We start from the raw sequence: 26,200 nt of genomic DNA on the forward strand, positions 1-26,200 counted from the left end.
AACCAGTTGTTAGAGGAAAGACTGTTAAACAGAGGAGTAGCATTTGAGGTTGTCAAGGGGTGGTTAATGAAACTCGGGGAAGCCCCCAATAGAAGGCCTTATAGATTGTTACAGATAATGAATAACATGAATTTATAAAACATATCTTATAATAACTACGCAATTTAACTCTCTATACAAAACATACACAACCAACATCCAGGAAATGCTGAAGAACTTGTTTTATGTCCTATTCATTCTGCAAAAAGCCATAAACAATACAACACTTTTGAATTGAATTAGTATGTTCTCTTCCATGCCTTGCAAATGTGAAATTTCTGACAATCCAACTTCAAGCGCTCCCACCCAGCCCCATCCCTTTCCAAGAAAGTCTGTGAGAATGTTCTGCATAAAAAGGGACAGTTGGGAGGTATGATGCTTTATCATGATGATATGGAATATTCCAGTCCAATTACAGTATATGCCACACACCATCTGCCAATGTTTTGGATGTATGATTCTGGCTTAAATGGCTTTCTTATCTTAACCCACCACCACCTCCACCCTTGCCAAACCAAACTTCCATATAGGAAGTTTTCATATACACTCATATAGGACATGTTAACCCAAAAATGCTAGGAATTCAGGCTGAGAGCCCCTTTAGTAGCAGCCCTATTTGCCATTACCCTTGTGAAAGAAACGGAAAAATAAAATATGCCCTTTTTATTGATCCATGATGGTTTGTCACATAATACAAAGACCAAAGATCTAAGTGCAATTACTGAAAGGCTGACATTGTGCTGAAATAAAGGCATGATATTCTTTGTGCAAATAAGCATATGCTCACAGAAACCAAATCTGAACAAATGAATGCCAAATACCCAACCCTCTGCAATAAAAGCAGAATAAAACAAAGGTCATGCCTGTGGAATCCTTGTGCTGGTGGGTATTTGTGGTGCTGATGGGTATTTTTGAAGATGATAAGCTTTCTTAATTCTACCTATTTTTTAAAACATGTGTCATGATAGGACAAAAAGGAAGCATCATATAGGTGACATCTAAAACCACCCATTTCCTTCTAAAGCTTCTTTAGATCATCATGTACCACCCGGGGATGACTTTCTTTCTTTACACATTGCCTCACTACTTTAAGGATGAGGGTGAGCCTCCTGTCCAGGGCAAGGAGATGGGGCTCAGACAGGATAGGGTAGAGAAGATCCATGGAGAGAGATTCCCGCATTACATCACTCAGACGATATGGCTCTGTCGCCAGAAGCTGCAAGCGCTGCAGGGTAGACTTCTTGATCCTGAAGTAGAAAGAGGGGTACTTCCTTGGTACATATAATGATTGAGGTAACTAATTCAGCAGTACTTATACAACAGACATAAATGGATTAAAGGACATGTAAAGTCTACTTCACTTGGGAGTGAAGGTTAAGTTAGGTTAAGTTTTTTCCCCAGGCTGGTGCTCTTGTTAGGAGAGAACCACACCAACCAAAAATGTCTGAGAGCCACCATTTTACTTACCTTTCTACCAGAGCCCCAGGCATCCCCTGCACAACTTCCAGTTTGTTATTTTACTGGGTGGTGCCTAACATTTTGGGAGGTTAGGGAGGCTCCTTAGTTAGGTTAGGGGGGTGCAGTGGGGCACCTAGGGGGTGCAGGGGATGCAGCCAGCGGAGGCACCTGCAGGGCCCCTGGGGCTGCAGCCCCAGTGGGCCCTGCACCCCCCAGTCCAACCCTAGAGGTCCCTACTCACACCTAGCTCTGACTACCTTACACCTCTGTAAGACAGAATTCTAGCCTGTTACATGCTAGACTCACTCACAAGGTTTCTGTTACTCTGGCTTTACCTTACAGTCCCAGCTTCTTCTCCTCTTAAACTAAGGCCTAGCTCCATCACAGGCCCTGTGGCATATCCACCTCCTGCTATAGTGGAGTTCAGAAAAAGACTGAGCACATGTACCCTTTAATACAGTAGGTACAATGAACTGGTAAACTGCCCCAATAGAAAAGACTTCCCTTGCCACAGGGCATAGGTTAATAATTGGGGACTGAGCAGTAGGGATAGTTATCCCTATGGGCCCCTACAAAAGTGAAAGAGGAAGGCGAATAATTGCAAAATAACAAGACCAACTGAAAATTTTCCAAGGCAATTTGTACAAAAGGTGTGATACTTGTTTGACTGTCCAGTTAATTGCTGCCTACACAGGTCTGATGTTCATTTGTACATTACAGTTGCATAGTAAAGTAAAGCTACACAAAGGATATGGTCTGTCAGTCATTTCTGCTTTAGTGTTTACGTCAACACTGTACAAATAGGAAAAAAACGTATTCAGTGGGTGAAGAACACTGGGGAGAGACTGACCTGCAACACTGCTGCAGTGGTGCCAGAATGGAGAGGTCATCATATGAGTGACGCCCAAACCTGGAAAGAAAACACAGCCCTGTGCATTTTAGTGTTGTCTTGATCCAAAAAAGTTTTCCATGCAACTCTTCCATTCATGAGTTCTGTATGCAGCACTCTCTCCCTCTTATGTCACACAAAAACACATATCTACACTGTTCTGTCCCTAGCAATGTCCACTTTTATTAGTACTCTTTCTCCTGACTTCTGTCCTAGTCTCCATATAGCCACTGGCCTCTTCCAGGGCCAGAATTAGGGGCAGGCTGAAAAGGCACGTGCCTAGGGTGCAGTTGAAGGGGGAAAGAATTAAGTTGCAAACGAGACTGCAGACTGACTGACCAACCAAATACAACAAAAGTTGTGGAGATGGCGTTACAATTTGTAACATCAATGTTTTAGTCTCTCCTTCTCTGCCTGGATGACAAATGATGCACAAAGAGAAGAACTGTTTTCCAGCTGGATTTTAGCATATGAAAATGGTATTTATTAATACTGTTTGAAGGAACAGATTACAGTGATAGGTATATTATTATTTCTGTGTTGTGTGGGGCTCTTTAACAAATTTTGGATCAGAAGCTGGAATTCCCTTTTAAAATAAGGCTGGTTAATGGTTTATGTTGTAAAAACATTAAGCCCCAAACCCCCCCAGATAAAGGAACTGTAACTAATCATATATACTCTGATCTACACTGACTACCATATTCCTAAGTACAAGAGACTAAACTCTCCCTTTACCCTGTTGCGCTGTAAAATGATTGCCCAAAGTCCAAGAATCCATCACATCATAACGGAACAAGGTGAGGGAAAAATAGCCATGTGGCACTGCATGACTTTGTGTTTAAAATGATGTTAGTGTCTAACTCTTTGCAACAATTTTGCTGCAGCTGCTAATGCAACACACTGTGAGAAGCCTGGGCGCAATTCATCGTAAGTCCAAGGAGGGTGTTTGCACGCAAGTACTTTTAAGTGTCAGTAAGTCAATATCTTTATTGTCAACAAATGCAACATTTGTGTCCATTTTAGCTCTATCACACTTATGGCTGCATATGTAATTACTCAGGAGGTAGATTTATCAACATTCATTAAAAATTCTGCTTTTAATAAGGGCAAAAACGTCTTGTACACATTTTTGAGCGCTTAGAAATAAAAAAGAAACTGGAAAAGGATAAGGAATAAATTCTGTGTGTGCAGATTTACCCACAGGCCTCTCTGACTTGGATGGATTCTGTTCTCAAGCTAGCCTTGGTTACTAGTACCATGGCTTTGAAGACAGAGACACCTGTTTAGCTGTAAAAAAGCAGTTCTTTGTTTTCTGTGCTGTTAATAGATATCCTTATGCACTTACACTGTTAAGGCCTATACTCATACATTCTTATGTCGTTTGCCCCCATGTCACAAAGTCTATAAAAACCCTGTACTGTCTCTTTGTTCATTGTTCTGACCCTTGACTTTACTTAGAACCCATGTATGTGTCAAATAAACCATACCTTTTTTACCTCAAATGACTTTCGGTATCTGAATTACCACATCAACCTCGACACCACCTTGTCATATTTTACATTTGTATTTTTCATGATTATGATACATAGTGTATGGTAAAAAATGTGCACTTTTTATTTAAAGAATTTTTGTTTTTAGTGGAAAAAACATGAATCACGGAAAAAAATATAAATGTTAGTAAATGGGCTACTTATTGTGTGATTATTACAGAGAACATTTTAATAAAAAAAATATAAGATTTGTTGAAAAAGAACAGGGTGGTAAATGGTATGGTCCTATTTTAGGTATTTCTGAATAACAGATCCCATAACCCTATTAACGCAGTGTAGTTCTGACTTTGGGACAGCTGGTTTATGCCTCCTGTTATATGTACCATTCAAGCTGCTGGTTTATTCTGGAGTATTCTAACCCCAAACTGCATGGAGGTAATGGAAGTAGGGAGTGGAATAACGTGTGAATAAAGTATATACCTATAACACAAAGGTAAAGGATGGTCCAGGTGAAACAGCCCCAGAGCCACAGCAAAGAGAGTGGAAATCCATATGTATGCCAAAACAGGAAAAGTTATGTTTAAAAAGAAAAAATCTTTCTCTAATTCATTACACATTTTGGTGCTCCAAGAGCACTTAATCATTGAAATGTGTAAGGTGGTGCAGATATTGACTTGTTTTTCTTGTTTTTGCATACGGTGGAATAACTTTGTCTGCATAGAGCTGCCAAATTGTTACATTTGTGTTGTGCATAAAGATAGAGAATATAGGCCTCACCCTCTCCCATTGTCCAAGTGAAGGAGAAATGTTTGATTTCCAAATTTCTCAAATGTCTCATAGTGATGACGATCTTGGTTTCCTTTGAAAGAAGCATGGGCATAGAAATGAACATTGTTTTACCAATGGGGTAGACCTGAAATAATAATCCCTTTGCATTTATAACAACACCTACTCAAAACAAATTTATAGAGCTTATTTTTATCTATGATATTATTGAAATATAATGGCACCGGCTTTGGGTGAAGGCACTGCACCAACAGAATAACACATATCTGGTCTTTCCCCACACCAGCACAGCCTGTTCATAAACTTGTCCCCCTGCCAAGTAAGTACTATTCCTGAAGAGTACCCTAAGAATAGCAGCTCACCAAAGGGTTTACTAATGCTACATAAGACTAACAGAAATAGCAAATGATAACAGAACTACTAAATTTATTGTAAGCCAGGAAAACAATGGAGAATTTGGTCACATATGGTGACCCTGCCATGAAAGATTGATTTATGGTTGAGTTTTCACTTTACTTACCCATGAGAAAATCTAAAATAGCCATGTCTATAAGGTCTAAGAGTCGTGTGCCCTGGCTGTAGGGTGGGGTGACTTTTACTGTATTACAATAACTTGGATTCAGTTCCCATCTGTAAAGAAATAGGGAAAATGCTAAAACAGAACCCATAAAGATATGTACATCGTACAAAGCCAGCCACATGACCCAAATATCTCTTGTTTCTACTTGTGCATAGAGCAGGGGGTTGGCCTTGGTAATGAATTGTGAGTCTGTACAAATACTGTCATATGAAAAAGTTTGGGTAACCCTCTTAATTCTTTGAAATTTTGTTTATCATTGGCTGAGGTTTCAAAGTAGCAACTTGACTTTCAAAAGTCAACCACTTTGACAGTAGGTAGCAGGTGTTCTTCTTCCGCCATGCAAAGCGCTTTTTGTTATGAGCAAGTAACTCAATTTTTGTCTCATCGGTTCAAAGCACTTTGTTCCAAAATAGGTGTGGCTTGTCTAAATGAGCTTTTGCATACAACAAGCGACTTTATTTGTGGCGTGAGTGCAGAAAGTGCTTCTTTCTCATCACCCTGCCGTACAGATGTCCTTTTGCAAATTGCGCTGAATTGTAGAATGATGTACAGATACACCATCTGCAGCAAAATGTTCTTGCAGGTCTTTGGAGGTGATCTTTGGGTTGTCTGTAACCATTTTTGCAATCTTCTGCATATGCCGCTCCTGTATTTTTCTTGGCCTGCCAGACCTGGGTTTTACATTCTTGATTACATTCCTTACAGTTGAAACTTACAGTTTAAACCTCTGAGATAGCTTTTTGCAGCCTTCCCCTAAACCATGACACAGAACAATCTTTGTGTTTAGATCTTTTGAGAGTTGATTTGAGGATCCTAAGTTGTCACTCTTCAGAAGAGAGTCAAACAGAAGCGCAACTTGCAATTGGCCACCTTAAATATCTTTTCTCATGATTGGACACACCTGCCTAGGAAGTTCAAGGCTTAACAAGCTAATCCAACCAATTTGGTTTTGCCAGTAATCAGTATTGAGCAGTTACATGCATTCGAATGAGCAAAATTACAAGGGTCCCCAAATTTTTGCACAGCCAGTTTTTCACATTTGATTTAATTTCATACAACTAAATACTGCTTCACTAAAAAACTTTGTTCAGAAAACACCCCAATACTCGGATGTTCCTGGCAAATGAAAGACATTCCACTGTTATCTTCTTTTGTTGAAAGTGGAGTAAATTATTATGCAGGCTGAGAGAGGTTCCCAAACTTTTTCATATGACTGTACTTCCATCTGCCCCACTATTTATATGCTCCAGTGCCACAACCACTGTACCTCGCAGGAACATTGCCTAGCAATATGAGAGTAGAATTGTCCAGTGTGTGTGTCTATACTTGTCACTTTAATCTACTGTGTAAAGTCCTATCTGCCTAAATCTACTGCACTTTAAAAACAACTGCAGCCTCTTAGTATTTGAACAACATTATGGGGCCCATTTATCAAAATCGGATTAAATCCGATATTTTCTGATGTGCGCTAAAAGTACGAAAATTTCGGAATGTGGTCATACAAAATTTTTGTATCCGAACAGTCGTAAAAGACGCAAAAAACTTTCTGACTTTAAACCTTCTGTGCATGTTTTTGGAAGCCTCTCATAGGACTCCAGCTCCAACCTGGCCCAAGGAAAGTCACAATACCATAGCTTGAATGAATTCCGAAACCTTCGTACTTGGCGCTACAAATACGATTTTGTCACACAAATTGTTGTAAAGTACGAAAAAGTCGAGCAAATTAACAAAAAAATCGCAGAAAATACACACAGTTCTAAAACTTAGAAAAAATACAAATTTTTAGTATTCGGATTCAATAATACTTTGATAAATGGGCCCCTATGCGTTGCTTTTATTTGTTAAACTATTAGCATTCCAACATATGTTTGGCTGTGTTTTTTCCACTTTCCTACACAATAGGAATGCTTCAGGCTCTTGCCACACTAATTACACTTTCATCAGGGACTCATATCTATGCTTTTTCACCAGCTTTTTCCCTGCTTTTTATTACAGCATGCTATCATTAAGGGCTTGTAATAGGACAACCACCAATCTCTCATTTGTCCCTAATGCACTTTTGCTCTATTTAGTATACTGTAAATGTGTCTTTGAATACCAATATATTTTAGAATTACACATAAAGCCTTTGAACAGTTTCTGTTCTCCGTTGTTATTTTTACAGGAGTGATGGTAATTATCCAGTGCTGTGCAATGAATTTTTCTGCCAGGCTGCTCCACATCTGACAATTGATTCTTGTACAGGTCAATATTTACCTTTAGTCAATGACTTTATAGCATAATATCCAGATAACATTGCAGCCTACTGTTTAGCTATGTGTAAACAAAGCTTCTAATCATGTGACATACATGCTTGCTAAAAAAGTCAATGAAATAATTTTCATTAGATAAATTGTTTTTCTTATCAAGTTAATCTAACCCCAAATTTCTGACTAGCGTGATATAATTGAAAAAAGCAATATATCTTATACATGGTCCAAAATGCCATCTAGTGGCAATAGTTGGCATTGCACTGTATTTGTCTTGACATTTTCTAGCAGACAAGGAGTGTAATACTTGGCTAAGCTTAAAGTCAAGGTTCCCAGGAAAATCTTTTAAGGACCCACCACATCTTGGTGAAAATGATCTGATGTTTGCACATACTAAAGAAACATATCAGAACTTAACCCACAACAATGGGACTATTATACTCCTGGGACCTCCAGAAGTGAACGCATCTGCCTTCTTATGCCTTTTTTTATGCAAATTTAAAGGGAAACTAAACACCCCTGCAGAGTCTACACCAGACTTATACAATAAACTGTAACACTTACTCTGCCTTTTTGGTTTTGTGGTAAGAGCGCCGCCAGGGGCTGCGCCAGGACTTCCTTTTGGCCAGTGCAGTGTCAGGAAGGAAAGCAGCTACAGAGCCCTCAAGAAGATCAGGCTTTCCGCACAATGCATGCTCCGTGGAGCAGTAGTAGGAACACTCACCATAGAAGCAGACATTATTGGCTTAAGGTAAGAAACAAGAGACGTTAGCTGTGGGGTTAATGAGAAGACACACATGGGCTAGAGCCTAATACTGAATGAGGATCTGGAATGCATACTTCCTGGCTAAACTTATGTTCCTTTAATAAGGTTTTGTATAAATCACTGAATGGGCATATGCTTCACACACAATGGGGTGGTAATGGAAACACAATGTTAGGGGGCCCATGACCAATTGCCTATTTACCCTGTTTAATAAAGGATCACTACTTTCATAAAAGATAGTAGATACCTGCCTTGATATGTGTATGGGCATTCCTAGTAACTCTTTGCAGACAAGAACTTGCTTGTAGGAACTATGAAGTAGGACAAATGGTAACATTTACAGTTTCGAGCTCACTGTCCGTGACCTGTTAAAATAGTGTCAGCCCTTATACATTTCACTTTGCCGAGTCTACATGATCACTTCTATAGCTAATCCCTTTCTGGTACATTCTGACCCAGGATCTGGGGTTTTCAGTTAATCAGCGCAGTCTAGCTTTACTTTTCTTTTGCAAAACAATTTCATACTAAAAGTTTCTTTAGAACAGTGATTCATTTGCCATCTCGTTTAGTTTAACTTTTTTGGCCTTTGCAAATGTTGAAAGAACAAAGAAAGTTACTGAATAATAATTCTCAGCAGAGCATAAAATACAGAAATGTTCCCATTTTGCCCTGTACATGGAGATATTCCCAATCTACTATTCAGTGAAAGCCCCCCAGACCTCTACATTTAATATCTCCATGGAAACTGCCTTTGTGCAGTTTCCATGAAAATATTCTGATGAGGAGAAAGAGGGGGCTTAAGTGGATGAAAAACAATGGCGTTTTGCAATGAAAGGAAACCCAAACTATGCATAAAGTCCACGTGTGACAAACAATCTACTATAACCTATCACAGGTCAGCAAAACTTGATGAAAGCTATGCATTATAGAGGAACACAATGTGAGTCATGCTACATATTACTGTAAAAGGAAAAAGTAGAGGGAATATAATATATTCAGGAAAATGACTATTTCTATGGACCTAGAAATCTGTATAAACATTTTTCAATAAGCAACCAGTAACTATAGCAAGTGTGTTTCAGACAAATTCAACTAAATACAGTCCTAAAGCAACAGGTAGTACATTTACTCAATGCCAAAATCACTATATAATAAGAAAGGAATCATTGTATACGTTTGTGCAGAGCTTACCAGTTGCTTGTAAAAATAGGCACTCAGGGGGTACATACAGCTACTTGTTGTAATATAAAGAAAGAAAAAAGATCCTGGCACACCCTTCCCCTGTCCTTATTAAACAACTATGTGTTTGGATCCCAATAACATTATTGTTATAGGGGTTGTTTACCTTAACATTACCTTTTAGTATGATGAGAGAGAGTGATATTGGGTTTATTTATAATTTTTTATTATCTGTGGTTTTTTAATTATTTAGCTTCTTGTTCAACTCTCCAGCTGGTTGCTAGGGTCTAAATTACACTACCAATCAGGCAGTGGCTTGAATGCGAGCCTGGAGTATAAATGGGAGAGGGCCTGAACAGAAGGATAGAAAATAAAAATAACAAAGTAAAGTAATAAAAGGTAGCAATAGCAATAGTTTTTTGGCTGCTGGGGTCAGTGACCCCCATTTAAAAGCAGGAAAAGTTCAGAAGAAAAAGGCAAATAATTTAAAAAAAACTATACAAAAATCAAAACTAGTTAAAAAGTTGCTAAGAACTGGCCATTCTATAATGTAAATCAATTTGTATTCATATCTACATATCTGTGTTTTTTTTCTTATTCTCCCAAGAGATTCTTTCAATTTTAACACTGGTTTAACATAATGTTCATTCCAAACTTTTATGAATAGGGAAGGGTATGCCATTTACATGTTCTTTTTTCACCCTTTCATTCAAAATGATCCAAATCTCTTTTGCCTGAACGTGAAAAGCTATTTGCTCATTTGTTGGTATGAGTAAGTGTACATTATTGCATCTAGTAAATACGTTCAATAGGTAGTAATAATGTAGATTTACAGGTATAATGTGTTGTTGGCAGCTTTCTTAGTGAAACATTATTCGAGAAAAAGTTTTTTCTATTTCTGTATCTGAGCCACTCTTGCTTATACTTTCCTTATAATATATTCCTTAATTAATGTGAGTAGGCTTCCTATACATACTGTATTATGCCTGATAACTGGTCATGCTATAGTAGTGGGGGCCCAAGATGCATTTGTAACTTACAAGGAGGGACTATTGAATTGGATGTTGCCTTGGGATGATGAGCAGAAGCTGCAAAGGTATTTAAAAAAAAGGTAGCTGGTCTCCCATTAGATCTAGATGATTTATCTAACTCTTTACTCATTAAGATGTACAAATGAAGATTTTATCAACTTATCGTGTCAAAGTCAAAGACAAGAGCTTGGGAGGGCCAAGGGAAAACCCATGTGTAAATCATTTACTAATGTCAAATCTAGGAACCCTGAACTAAGAAAACTTTTGGAAAAACAATTTAAAAGTAACCAAAGTTTTACGTGAAAATATGCAATTTTGCATATTTTTAATCACAGACATTTTGAGCATGCTTAAATTAATCTACATGTCTTATAGCTTCTGTCATGGCTTTCCTCTGACTGATATGCCTTTATACCCCAATGACATCAATAATATCTGTTGCTCACCTGGAGAGATATAAAAAGTCTTAGCCAGCTTCCTATCTGTTGTGATATCCCAGATTTCTCTTGTCATATTCACCAGCCGCCCAACAACCGGTGGGATGCGCCTGAAATCTAGGATTCTCCATCAAACAAAAAATAAACTGTAAGTGCTTTTATGCCCTGTAGATTGTACTGCTGTGGCTGATTAATACAGTTTTCTATATGTGTGGTATGTTTTTTTTTTAATCAACTTTTTATTGAGTTTTAATGCAGTAACAGGGAGTCCAACTGATCATATAACATATATAAGAAATTGGTGAATATAAAAATTCTCATCATATATTAAAACTGGATGCTGGATAAAGCTGGATATGTGTGGTATGTTTACCTGCCAAACACTATTGTAAACATATGCTAAGATTTAATTCTTGTCTGTGATGCCCTAGATATCTTGGCTTGCCATTCAAGCTGCTTGGAGATCTGTATAATGTTTATATTGTAACTGTTCAACCCCTAGTAATTCAGCACCCCTAAGTCGTGGCACTGAGCACATAGAAGCTTTAAAAAACTGGTGTGACTTGGGTGCCCTGTATGATCAAGGGGGCCCTAAGCTGACTGTCCACCCCTGACCAGTGGATAGAGTACTGACCTGTGGAGCCAGAATTGCAGTAAACTGATAAAGAATTTCAAGAATATATATATTATTTTTAAAAAAAAGTTATATTTGGTCATTTTTTTATTTACAACAAATGATCCAATAACATCTGCATGTGGCAAAAGAGTCTGGTGATTTTAGCCAATAGGATGACAATCAGGTGTGAGTGAGAGACCCTGTTTTATTAAACAACAGATCACACATACAACACATTTGCGGATATGTATGATGGCTTGAAAAAAGGCGGTGTCTGAGGACCACAGATAAAGAGTTGTTGATGCTCATAAGGCTGAAAAAAGGTTACAAGACTATCTCTAAAGAATTTCGACTCCACCAATCAACAGCTAGACAGACTGTGTACAAATGATGGTAATTCAAAATAATTTTTACCCTACCCAGAAGTAGTTGACCATCAAAGATAACTCCAACTGCAAGGTATAATAGTCCAAGAGGTTACAAAGGAACCCAGAGTAACTTCTCACAGTTGCGAATGTTAATGTTCATGAGTCCACCATTAGGAGAACACTAACAACAATGATGGTTATGACAGAAAAGCAAGGAGAAAGCCACTGGATACTGGAAGAAGGTTTTTTGGATAGATGAAGTCAAAATAAAACCTTTAGCTTAAATAAGGAGTGTTACATCTGAAGAAAGAAAAACACTGCATTCCAGCATAAGAACCTCATCCCATCTGTGAAACGTGGTGGTGGGTGTGTTCTGGTTTTGTTCTGCATCTGGGCCTGGACAGCTTGCCATCATTGATGGAACAATTAATTCTGAACTATATCAGAGAATTCTAAAGGAAAATGTCAAGACATCTGTCTGTGAACTGAATCTTAAGAGACAGTGGGTCATGCAGAGAGACAATGATCCTAAACACACAAAGTCGTTCTACCAAAGAATGGTTGAAGAAGAATAAAGTGGATGTTCTGGAATGTCCAAGCCAAAGTCCAAATGAAATGTCATGGAAAGACCTAAAGCAGTTTATTTTAGGAAAACCCAGCAACATCCAAGAGCTGTTCTGTATGGAAGAATGGGCTAAAAGTCGATGTGCAAGACTGATCAACAGTTACCACAAGCATTTAGGTGCAGTTATTGCTGTATAAGGGGGTCATGCCAGATACTGAGAGCACAATTCACTTTCTTTGCCACACACAGATATGTTATTGGAATTTTTTTTTTCAATAAATACATGACCAAATATAATATTTGTTTAATTTGTTTCACTAGGTTTTCTTCATCTACTCTTAGCACTTGTTTGAAAATCAGATGATGTTTTAGGTCACATTTATATAAAAAATATAGAAAATGTTAATGTGTTCACAAACCTTTAGGCACCACTGTACATATGAGAATGGCTTTAGGAAGGGTGAATACTTGGGTTTACCTTTTTTGCATGGTTCTTGTTTTTAGTGTTTCTTTCTTTTATTCCTTCTAGTACATCTCTTTCTCTACCTATTCTGCACTTGACTTTGTTCCCTTGCTGTCTGTCCTGTACCTGATTGTTAGTGACCCTGGCATTTAACCAAAGTTCTGTGCTGTTTTTATTTCAATTGCTAAAATTATAGGTGGCAATTCTTATTAATTTGTTTATTTGTACCTGTCCAGGTGGAAAGCAGCAATTTCTGCATTATGCCTTTCAAAATCTGAGAAGTAAAAGAAATCAGCAGGGGTTTCTTGCTCTCGGGTCTGTCTGTGGAGAATAGTGGAGAAAGAATATTGAAATCGGAACGCACAGAAACATAAAGTAAAAAACAGAACATAGGCTCAGTTGGTTATGGGACAGCCCTGGAATAGAGCAGACATGTGGGCCTAACAAAGTAGCATAAAGATAGTGAGTAAATATCAAGCTTTGTGTGAGCTGGCCATACATAAACACGGGCCGCGTGTGGCCCCCTGATAATTTTCATACCATGGCGATCAGTCACGTAGTCGATTGGACAAGTTAGAACATTTCAGTTTGATAACAATAAAATCGGCACATGTATTGGGTATCTGATGATATCCTTGGGGGACCTACAATGCATATTCTCAAGGGAATAACTGCTAAGGTGATAGTGTGGAGGAGTATGCCTAACATTTGGCACCCCTCAGGCCAAATAATATAACTCTGCTATAAAATAAAAATGATAAGGCTTAAGAAAACATTAGGTATAAACATAACCATACTAATAATTGCAATACAGTTTTAAAGAAAAACTCTGAAGGGGGATGGAAAAGTTAAATCACCGAGGGAGTGCCAATGTTAGGCTCCCGCCAGTGATTATAATCACTTTCCTAATACTCAGGTCTGATGCTCCTGATAGCAGAAAACTGCACTGGCCCAGGGACTTCAGAGTAAGTACCACTGAGCAAGCATCTTCTTCCACTTCTTCATTTTTCAGTGGCCCCTGGGCTGATGCATGTACAGCACAGTCAAAAAGATGGCCTTTTGCTTTAAAAACAAAACAAAACATGATTTAACCTGTCTTTCTCGTTTAGGGTGCAGACACAAGGTGCAGACACAGGGTGCAATTAGACTATTTAAAAAGTCACTGTGACTAATTGGTGCACCACAAATCGGTGCGCAATTAGTTGTGGTAACTTGTACACTAGCCTATGGCGGCAAAATCACTGCAATCATAGTTGCGACAACTACTTGCCTCGTGTGTCTTTGCCCTAAAGCTGGCCATCCATGGGGCAATATATACCGCCCACTCAGTCTATCCAGACCGAGTTGTCAACTTTTTGACCTGTAAATAGGTGCCTCCTAATAACCTGTCTTATAGATTTCTGGGCAGATATGAATTATTCAGGTTTGAAAAACCTGTTGGTACATTGATGCAGTCCTCATCTGATAGGTCAGCAGTGTAATCTGATCATTGGCCAAGGACAAATCAGCCTGATTTGACCTAGCACATGGATGGACAATTCAGGAAGAGATCTGTTTGCTTGGGTTCTCACCAAACCAGGGGTTCTCTAAGCATGTGGCCAGTTTTATTTTAGGAATTACTGGTGGCTTTGTATGTCTAATCTTCCTATTCCTCAGTTGCCAGTTCCCCACATCATACACCAGTGTCTTTGGCCATTTATAATCCTGACTTAGATGGAACTTTACCAGGGAGCTACAAGAATTAGGGCTCTTTACACTAGTAAATCAGTAAGTTTGTGTAGCCTAGCATTTGTTAAAGTTCAAGTACCACTCACTAAGTTGAAGGTCTGGAGAACATGCACCTGGACCCATCAACTCTTGTGTTCATTTTTCAGCTGGTTTACGTGGCCTTCTTGGGATACAGGTTTTATTATAGAAGAGTAAACGCATGGTATCTATTATTTTCTGGAATGTTTGGGACCTGGGGTTTTCCAAATAAGGGGTATTTTCAGAATTTGGATCACCACACCTTAAGTCTACTAAACATTAAACATGAAATAATCACAATAGGATTGTTTTGCCATCATTATGGATTGATGCAGCTTAGTTACCCCCACATACAAACTACTGATAAAGGTAATCATTAAAAAAAATAGCAATTATTAGATTAATATAAAGATGGCCTTAAAGATGGTCTTCCCGTTTTTTAAAGCTTTCTGGATAATTATATTTTTTTGAATAATGGTTCCCATACATTACCTGTTATTTAATACTATAATAAAAATAATTACATCACACGGGAGCACTTACCGCAAGCCCAAGTGTACTATCACGCAGACCCACTCCCAAGGGTCCCAAGGCCAAGCAAAAATAGAAAGATAATGAATGGCGGAGCACCACGAGGATATGATTAAAATCCAGTCTTTATTCCATCATAGATAAAAGGCACATGCACATCCCTCAGGGTCTAACGCTTAACGCGTTTCGTGGCCTGTCGCCACTTCCTCAGAAGCATAGTTAGTCCCACTTAGAGAGGGGTTTTTAAAGCTATCCTCCTAATTGGAATCAGTCACATGTAGAATGAATTAACCCTTCCCCTCCCATACAGAAGATATACATACATGTATATATCCCTATTCCATAAAAGCAGACCAAAACATTATTAAAGAAAAACAGAAACAAAATAACCAAAAAATAAGAAGCAATACTAATAATTAGAAAGAGCAGAGAGCAGTACAAATAATTATAGTAATATATATATTAGGAAATAGGTGTAGATTTTATATTTTAGTAGAAGCAGGATAATTCCCATTCCCTATTCATACCCCCTTTGATATCTAGGGAGTTTAAATTATAAATCCAAAAGGCCTCACTTTTTAGGAGTCTCCTTTCCATATCACCCCTCCTAACCTGAAATTGTGGTTTGTCTATTATTTGAAACGTAAAATATGCTTTCCCATCATGTTTCTCAATTATGTGTTTGGCCACTGCCGATTTCAAATCCCCTCTTTCCAAGGCCGAAGCATGCTCTAGGATCCGTGTGGAGACATTACGTATGGTTTTCCCTACATATTGGGACCCACAACTACATGTTATTAGGTATATAACCTGTTTCGATAGACAATTGAAATATTGTTTAATCTTAAACTCTTTGCCTGTTTGTGTACTAATAAAAACTTGTGAAACTTTCAAGTATTGACAAGCTTTGCATCTATTTCTCCCGCAGCGATAGTTCCCTGTAGTTTTTAACCAGGAGCCAGTTTCCTTTTTAGAGGAATATATACTCGGAGAGAGCCAGGCTGCAATATCTTTACCCTTCCTATATACAAAAGAAGGTTTCTTATCCAGTATTTGAGCTAAAACAGGGTCCTGTAATAGAACTCCCCAGTATTTAAGAATACTTTTCTGAACAAGATGAGAGTCTTTATTATATATCGTAGAGAACCGTATTTTTGTTCCGGCTTTCTCCTGTAAAGACTGAGTTACTCTTCTTTTAGATTTTAGAAGCTCACTTCTATTACTGGCTACTGCCCTTTCATAAGCTATTCTAATTGTGTCTGGAGCATACCCTCTCTCTAAGAAGCGGTCCCACAACAGCATAGCCTGTCTATGAAAGGCATCCCATGTCGAGCAGATCCGGCGCAACCTGAGGAACTGTCCGACTGGGATACCTCTCACACAACTGGCCGGGTGGGCACTTCTAGAATGCAACAACGTGTTACGTGTAATAGGTTTTCTGTACAAATCACAGTGTATCTTCCCTTCAAAAATCAAAAAATTAACATCAAGAAATGAAATAATTTCAGAATGTGTCTCAAAAGTAAACGAAATACCCATCACCTGTTCATTACAAAAATTAACAAACTTGGATAAAGTTATCTCATCACCCTCCCAGATGCCTATACAGTCATCGATATAACGAAAACAAGTAATCAAATGTGAACGGTACGGGTTCTGATCGCCATAGACATGGAGCCACTCAAACCAACCCATAAATAGGTTGGCATATGTGGGTGCAAACATACCGCCCACTCAGTCTATCCAGACCGAGTTGTCAACTTTTTGACCTGTAAATAGGTGCCTCCTAATAACCTGTCTTATAGATTTCTGGGCAGATATGAATTATTCAGGTTTGAAAAACCTGTTGGTACATTGATGCAGTCCTCATCTGATAGGTCAGCAGTGTAATCTGATCATTGGCCAAGGACAAATCAGCCTGATTTGACCTAGCACATGGATGGACAATTCAGGAAGAGATCTGTTTGCTTGGGTTCTCACCAAACCAGGGGTTCTCTAAGCATGTGGCCAGTTTTATTTTAGGAATTACTGGTGGCTTTGTATGTCTAATCTTCCTATTCCTCAGTTGCCAGTTCCCCACATCATACACCAGTGTCTTTGGCCATTTATAATCCTGACTTAGATGGAACTTTACCAGGGAGCTACAAGAATTAGGGCTCTTTACACTAGTAAATCAGTAAGTTTGTGTAGCCTAGCATTTGTTAAAGTTCAAGTACCACTCACTAAGTTGAAGGTCTGGAGAACATGCACCTGGACCCATCAACTCTTGTGTTCATTTTTCAGCTGGTTTACGTGGCCTTCTTGGGATACAGGTTTTATTATAGAAGAGTAAACGCATGGTATCTATTATTTTCTGGAATGTTTGGGACCTGGGGTTTTCCAAATAAGGGGTATTTTCAGAATTTGGATCACCACACCTTAAGTCTACTAAACATTAAACATGAAATAATCACAATAGGATTGTTTTGCCATCATTATGGATTGATGCAGCTTAGTTACCCCCACATACAAACTACTGATAAAGGTAATCATTAAAAAAAATAGCAATTATTAGATTAATATAAAGATGGCCTTAAAGATGGTCTTCCCCTTTTTTAAAGCTTTCTGGATAATTATATTTTTTTGAATAATGGTTCCCATACATTACCTGTTATTTACATGTCTTGCCACAGTTCCAAAAGTGAGGGCTATTCTCACATGTATATTTTTGTACTGCAGGGCTACTTTCACGGTGGCTGTAATGTAAGTGAAACCTTCTGCTCTCTCTCCCTGTTCACTTTTCCTACTTGAAGAATACACGTTGCTGCCAAAATCAAGCAACCTAACTACATATAAAATGTTACTGGGACCACTACACATATAATTTTTATTGTTCCTTACTTCATTGGTTTGAAAAGAGCTTGTCCATAGTTAGGGAAAGTCATAAGCAGCTTTAGCTGGGTGCCACCGGGCTTCTGAACTAAACGGAAAGCAGAAAAAAAAATCTTTATTATAAGCAGTATTCACATTTTCCATTTGCTTACATTTGCTTATATTCTAATCTTCAACATAATGCTTCTCTACTGGGAGTCATACTTCATCATCTAGCAATAAAATACACTTTAATACATTCACTTAACCTCTAATGAACTGTATAAATTAAAGGAATTATCCTTCTATGATATGTCACTGATTTGGAACTTCCTCCTCTGTAATAAAAAGGTAACATCTTTTTAGATGTGAGAGAATTATAACCAGTTTTCCAAGGCAAAGTTCCTATAGTTAGCCACACACACATACACACACACTCTCTTTCTCTCTCTCTCTCTTTTGGACAAAATCCAGGGCTAGGTTCACAGTTACTGCATTATATAAATAAAGACAATGTTGTCAGTCAAATGTATAATTTCTGTTTGATACAGTTAGGAGAGCCAATTGCTGGAGGTACCCGAGTTAAGGATACGTTGCGTAGAGAGTTCCTTCAGCAGGATGGGAATGAGTGGATCGTTCCTTGGGTACAACTCATAGCGATTGATGCCAATGTGAATCTTTAGCCAGGTGGGATATGTGTCCACCGCTGTCTCTCCTGTGGGCAAGACAAACTCAAGACCGGCACTGACCCTGTAAAAATACATCAATTTTTCATTTAGTAAATCTCTGCATTCTGTTAACAGATTGCTAAATAGGAGTGTGCAGCTTCTCAATGTCCCTGTGCTATCTCCATACCTACATACCCCAAGACTTTTGCATGCTGAACAGCAGCATGAAGAACTGGGAAAGTCCTGCCTATTCAGCAGATGTAACCTTCCCACTTCTATTCAGAACCCTGGAGGATGACAGCATTAGTATACCTGCTCGAAATGCTTACAGGAGCTTTAAAATATTCTGCTTTTAACTTTACATTTAGGGCATATATATGGTTCTTAGGCTTGTAGCACAAATAGACGAATAGCCCCACATATAAATGCTGTTAACAAATATTTATTCAGTTTCCAGCCGGTCACATATATCCAAAAGTACTGTTCCAATCAGCATTCGGTTCTACTGGGCAACACAGACAGGCTTACCCCATAATGCAGTCACTCACATTCTTTTCACTCCGACTAACCTTCCTCAACATCACCCCCGCTGGGAGCTCACTCCCCACCTGTCCACTTGACAGTCCGGCGTTCCTCTAACACCCCTCTGCCCTTCTCTGAACAGGAATTTTCTGGCAATGTCCCCTTTTCTGCTAGTCCTAACCTTGACACTTCATCCCTTACTGTGGCATAGCCAAGGCTCCTAAAGCCATCTACTTCCTTGTTGGGGTGTGGGCTGCCCATGCTTAAAAGCCTGTCTGCCTGAAACACCTAGTGCTTCTCACTGTGACCCTCTCTGTCTATCCTGCAGATCTACCATCAAAACGCTCCAAACTGGGTGTGGTACCCTACTTTTGTACTTTCTGCCCCCTGCTTCCCTCTAGTGGAAGAAGGCTCTATTACACTTAATTTTCCCAAACTTGCAAAACCCTGCCACCTAGTGGCTAAACTGCACAAATACATTCTACAATAACTAAAACCTATGCTAGGGAATTAGCAATCACTTGGGCACCCCCCTACAGGCTGACAGTAACATTACAGCCTACTGTTTTATCAGACGCAATTGTTAACAGAAGGTGGCACAAATAAACAAATGGATTGTGGATTGTGGTTTTAGTGGATCCAGAGTATATGACATCTTTCCAGCAACTATTAGAATCACTGTGCTTGCAGTTACGACTAGCTGGCTCAATCTTAAAGAAACATTAACACCAAAAATGAAAGTGTTTTAAAGTAATGAAAATATAATGTACTGTTGCCCTTCACTTGTAAAACTGGTGTGTTTGTTTCAGAAACCCTACAGTTGTTTATATAAATAAGCTGCTGGGTAGCCATGGTGGCAGCCATTCAAGCTGGAAAAAGGAAGAAAAGTAACAGATTCCATAGCAGATAACAGATAAGCTCTGTAGAATATAATTGGATTTTATCTATTATCTGCTATAGAACCTGTGAAATTTCTCCTTTGAATGGTTGCCCCCATGGTTACACAGCATCTTTGTTTATATAAACTATAGTTTCTGAGGCAAACACACCGGTTCCAAGGCAGGGCAACAGTACATTGTATTGTAATTACTTTTATACACTTTCATTTGTTGGGGTTACTGTTCCTTTAAAGGGACGCCCTTTTGAACACAAATTCAATCAACAGGGCTTGTGCTTAGCATACCTTGTGCCTATTGTTCTAATTAGGAAGTATGTATAGTTTTTATTATTTCTTACACTAAAAATCTGAACTTAAAATTGGTCACATTCTGCATAATGAGCTGCTCCTTATCTGAAAAATTATAGTAGCTGGGGGAAGAGGTTTGTTTTACAGAGGGCTTTTAAAACAATCAGTACACCAAAAGGCTACCCCTTTAGATTAGAGGAACAGAACCTTCATTAGAAGCAGCGTAGGGGGGTTTTCACAGTGAGGGCAGTGAGGTTGGGGAATGCCCTTCCTAGTGACGTTGTAATGGCAGATTCTGTTAATGCCTATAAGAGGGGCCTGGATGAGTTCTTGAACAAGCATAGTATCCAAGGCTATTGTGATACGAATATCTACAGTTAGTATTGATGTTGGTATATATGGTTTATGTATGTGAGTGTATAGATAGGTCAGTATAGGTTTGTGTGTGCTGGGCTTACTTGGAGGGGTTGATTTGATGGACTCTATATGAGTGATAGTTTGTTTTGATTTTGCACCTACAACCAGGAAGTAAAATGAGCCTTTACTTTCAATTTCAGTCTATCCTCTGATAAGTGCAAGGCATAACAAATACCATATATATTTTTAAATAAAAAAAACAGGCAAAAAGTATGTTGAGTACAAGCCCTATTCATTGCACTCATGTTGAATAGGGGTTATTCTGCAAATTTAAATGCATATATTACATTTTGTGTATAAAAGTGAATGTTGCACAGTTTATCTGGTAAATAACATAATGAACTCTGTCAAACCTCGGTGAAAGGATGGTGCTGCTGAGCACTCATTGGAGTTGGGTGATAAAGCCAGAATTTTCTTAACTGCAATGTAATTTAACCTCACTGTGCTTTTCTGTATTCTGTCTACTGAGGCAGGAAATGCAGATACTTTGCTTGATATAGTTAGGGGCCCAAAGTTTCCGATGGTTGTAGATGAAAATGATAGCTGAAAATATAAAACATGTTCTCCATGACAATTCTAATTTTTAATTTGCTTTAATCAAAAGGTGCAATGAGGTGATTGGACTGGACCCATGACAGCAGTTTCCCCATGCTCTAGATCACATGACATGATGATGTATTTCCTTCCATCACATTGCTATGTTCTGCAATAACTAGAACCAGCATCTTGCACTTTGCCCCCTATTCTCATAGACTACTGATCCATAACAACTTTTTAGGATTTTTCAGAATTAAAGTCTAGCATGGTGCCAAGAGCCCGGTGAATTGCTCATGTGGTGCTGTTCTTCTCAGCCTAAAAACTATAGGCCTGTTAGTCTTACATCAGTGGTAGGAAAGCTTTTGAAAGGGACAAATAGGGCTAAGGTACTTGAATGCATTAAAAAAACCACTAAAATGAGTTTGTGCCTGCATTGTTGTATGGGCAATAGATCTTGCCAAACTAATTGAATTGCCTTTTATGAGAAGGTGAGCAGGAACCTTGACCCTAGGTTGGCAGTGGATGTGATCTGCTTAGCCTTTGCTAAAATATTTAATACTGTATAACACAGGTTAATGGTCAAATTTAGGAATACTGGCCTATATAAGGCACTAATACTGGCACAATATTTGTACTTGGATAAAGAACTGGTTTAAGGGAAGATTACAAAGAGTGGTGGTAAATGGAACATTTTCTTATTGAACCAATGTTGTTAATGGAGTACCGCAGGGGTCTGCCCATGGCCCCCTGCCTTTTAACTTGTTTATTAATGAGGGCATTGAAAATACTGTCTCTGTTTTTGCTGATGATACTGAATTATGTAAAAAAGTTTCATACAGGAAACTGCCACTTTGTAGCGAGATTTGACAAAATTGGAAAACTAGGCAGCAAACTGAAAAACGAGGTTCAATGTTGGCAAGTGCAAAGTTTGCACTTTGCTAGGAATAATATAAAAAAGACTTATACACTAAATGGTAGCAGGAATTATAGACAACAGGGATCTTTTCTCCCATAAAAACATTTAATGCACCAGAGGCCACTCTTTCAGATGAATGGAACTTCATCTAAAGGAGTTTTCTCTTGGGTAGGGCCCACACTTGGTGGCAAGGGCCTCTAACACTGCTTGCCCTAGCCAACAACCTATGTTTATACAGTCAAAACAGCTATTTCATCTCCTGCAGTCTTGTCCTACATAGCATTCTATCACTTACACTTCAACTGTTCAGACTTATACACAATGATGACTTGCCCCCCTAGTTGTGCTGGGGTGATTTCACTCCAACACAGGTCAAAAGACTTGTTAAAGCTAGAGCTATAATCTATAAAGGAGGTTGAAATGTTTACGCAGCAGCTTAAATACTAGTACTGAACATGTTTGCTAAAATACTAGAAGACAGCACTAAGGGTGAAGATACATGTAGCTACTAGTAGCAGCTACTTGTTGTGGCTAATAAAATAGACAATGCTGATTATTTACTGATAATTGTCTCTACATGTGTTTTAGCAGAGGCAAATCTCAGTATTGTCTATTGCAAGGTATTTTCTGGAGTTTAGAAGCCATGAAAAAGTAACTGCTACTAATAGCTCAGTGTGTCTTCACCCTTAGGGCTGTGACAGACGGGGAGATTAGTCGTCGCGCGACTAATCTCCCTAAAATGCCATCCCACCGGCTAGAATGTAAATCGCCGGTGGGATGGCATATGCGGCGCAGCAATTTGCCAAAATCACCAAAGTTGCCTTGAGAGGAAACTTCGGCTCTGCGTATGCCATCCCACCGGCGATTTACATTCTAGCCGGTGGGATGGCATTTCGGGGAGATTATTCGCCCGTGATAAGGGAAATGAATCTCCCCGTCTGTCACAGCCCTTATAGTTCAGTAAGTGGCAGAGACCTCTTTCCTCTTGTTAACACTCAGCACTTACCATTCCTCACTTCCACTGCTGCTGTCTTTCAGGGTGAACCGTTCCTTGGAGTTAACTCTAAACAGCTTGTCCTCCTCCTTAAGTACTGGCAAGGGAGTATTGTAAAGGGGGTGTTTGAACAGAGAATTCATCTTTGAACCCTGGTATCGTCTTGCTTTTTCATCTGAAAATTTGGGTCCGAGAGGAAGAGCCTTCTTCCCCTGACTTCCATGAACCGAAGAACTCTGGGTTGAACCATTGCTGCCACTGAAGTCTTGCAGAGCCCTGACAGCTGGAGGTTTTCTGACAACATGCACTTTGGCCTTGGGGTGACTGTGAGATGGACATGAGCAGGATACGGTAGCAGAAAAGGAGGATATGTCAAAAGCAAAATGCAACACAAAAGTGACAAAGAGAAGTGACAGAACCACCAACTTAAACCTCCTTTGTACAGAAAAATGCAGGCGACGAATCATTTCAAAATGTGGGAGCAGTGTCCAAAACTCTAGGGTCAAAATGCAAAGTCTCCAAAGTTGCCAACTCTATTGAAAGGTAAAGGGCCCCGTTTATATTTAGAGCCCATTTAGTGCAGAGAAAGTAAACCCCTTGCCCTCTTTAAGCGAAAGAAGTTGTGAGTTATCAGGTTTTTTCATTGGTGTTTCCAAAAGCTATTTCTCAACAGAAAAAGGAGACAGCGTCAAACAAGGGCAATCAATAATTGAAACTGCAGCCAATTTTTTTCTCTCAGATCATTTCTGGCACCAACAAAAGGGCATCATGAGCATTACAAGAAACGTTCAGGAACCAACCCCTTATTACTTTGCAATTCTTTGTATTCTCACAGCACCTCTTTTATGTATGCATATACAGCTGAAAGAAAAAGTAGTAGACAACTATTAATGGAATCAGTGTGGTTAAAAAAACATATTTGAAAATGTTAAGGAATAGTTGTTTTATTTCAAAAACTTTAAATCATAGAAACAAAATATGTGTATTTAATGGCACCCCCTCTGGCACAGATTACAGCTTGTAAATGCCTTCTGTGTTCAGCTAAGAGTTTTTCAATTGTTATTTAGACAGTAAAAAGAGGAGAAAGTATGCTGCAAAGTGTGTTTCAATTTTTGAAAGGAATTTTTCTCTTTTCATTGCAGTTGACTTTTAATTGCAAGATCTTCTTCGGCTGTCTTGCATGTCTATGATAAACCCATAGATTTTCAGTGATGTGTCAGAGCACTGTAAGAGCTGGATTCCCTTTCAGCATCGGTTTCTTGGCTATCTCACATTGGCATTCAGAATTTATAGATATTTAGAGGAATTCATTCTTCCCTCTAAATGTAGAATGTTCTTTGTGCCACCAGAGAAGGAATTCTGGGAAGAAAGACCAGTATTGCTCTTAAAAATCTCCATTTACATGAAATACCTTATAGGCTAAACCCTACCTACTTGGTATTGAAGCACAGTCCAAATAGTATGCTGACAAGATTACCAACTGTACAATGGTTGGGGCTCATCAGTACGGTGCAGGGTTTTCAAATCTGCACATGTAGAACCAGGGAAGTATGAATGCATAATGCCTTCAGATCACACTTCCACTGTCTGTAATATCATCAAGAAATGGCAGTTAAAGGGAACTGTGGAAATCAAGGCAAGAAAACTGCTCTTTTGCTTGCCAGAAGGGCAAAAGCAAACGCTCATATGCGTGCAAAAGGCCTGCACCATTCCAGAGGCAGCACTGCTTGCACATCCATGATCTGCATGGAAGAGTCATCAGGAAGAAACCTTAACTGCAACATCATCGTAGATGTCATTGTCTGATTTATGAAAACAACATCCAGATAAGCCAGTGGCATTTTAAAATGTAACTATTTGGCCACAAATATAGGAGGTTTGTTTGAAAAAAAAAAAAAAAAATAGTGAATTTGACAATAAAGTACCCTGCCAATATAGTGATGGATCCATTACGCATTGGAGTTATGTGGTAGTCAATAACACAGAAAAAAGCATTTGGTTTGAGAAAAGACCATCCTCATTTGTTTTCTCTGCTCAGAAGATAATTTCCTACAGACAGCATGAATTAATCCAATTCTGCCAGGAGTGTTAGTTTGCGTCACAATAGCAGCCTTGACTGTTTCTATAACAATTTCTTATCAAATGTTTGATAATTTAGCCATAGGGTATCAGTTACCCCAGCATAGGGTACCAGTTCAAAGGTTCCATTCTATTATATGTAGCAAATTTACAATGTCAGATATAATTTTCAAATAAAAGAATATACTAGATATTCAGCGTATTATACTACCAGTTTAACAGTCATCAGTTGTTAGGGGATGCCTTTGCTGGGTTCAGTGTCCAGGTCAGACTGACACTATTTTTGGAGCCAGTGCCATTTTCAAATATTTCAGTCAAGATAAGAGGCAGTAGGTAAACGAAGATCTAGGTCAGGCTGACCAATTCTGAGTCCTGTATAAATAACTGAGGCTCGATGTACAGAAGCTTCAGCAGTTGTGTTTTCACCTTGTTGGTCATACTTTGTAAATAATTGGTTTCAGTGGTGGTTAGTAAATATTCTGTTAGTTTGCTGAGAATAATGCTGGAATATCCAATAATTGACTTTAGAGGATTAAAGGGGACCTTTTTTATCATGTTATTTGTGCAAAATATTTTTTTAATTACCCTACATTACTTTTTTATCACCTTTAGTATTGGAATTCACAATTACAGCAAGCAGAAAGGTGTTTTTGTGGACACAGTTATGGCAAGTTTTGTATCACCCCAAAATTTTGTGCATGTGCCCGAATTATGTACCTAATGCACAGGCTACACAATTATAGACAGTGAGGAGGGAGGCGCAATGAGAAGCTGGCAGTTACATCTAGGAACTGCTGAATGGAAAGTTAGCTTTTGCGTTTAATTTACCTAAAATAGC

At 38.8% G+C, this 26,200-nt stretch overlaps 1 protein-coding gene across 1 annotated transcript; it reads right to left on the bottom strand.

Annotated features, from left to right (window-relative positions):
- Nucleotides 1-687: 687 nt before the first annotated feature.
- On the bottom strand, nt 688-25,106 carry LOC100494742 (extracellular serine/threonine protein kinase FAM20C). The gene is made up of 10 exons (XM_002933758.5): nt 23,296-25,106; nt 18,621-18,793; nt 18,074-18,152; nt 13,145-13,237; nt 10,914-11,029; nt 8,056-8,236; nt 5,183-5,292; nt 4,654-4,735; nt 2,348-2,407; nt 688-1,286 (listed from the first exon to the last, which is right to left on the bottom strand). The coding sequence occupies exons 1-10, from the start codon at nt 23,748-23,750 to the stop codon at nt 1,058-1,060; spliced, it is 1,578 nt and encodes a 525-aa protein (XP_002933804.3). The 5' UTR covers nt 23,751-25,106; the 3' UTR covers nt 688-1,057.
- Nucleotides 25,107-26,200: the final 1,094 nt, after the last annotated feature.

This window comes from Xenopus tropicalis, chromosome 4 (genome assembly GCF_000004195.4).
Source record: "Xenopus tropicalis strain Nigerian chromosome 4, UCB_Xtro_10.0, whole genome shotgun sequence".
Taxonomy (NCBI): domain Eukaryota; kingdom Metazoa; phylum Chordata; class Amphibia; order Anura; family Pipidae; genus Xenopus; species Xenopus tropicalis.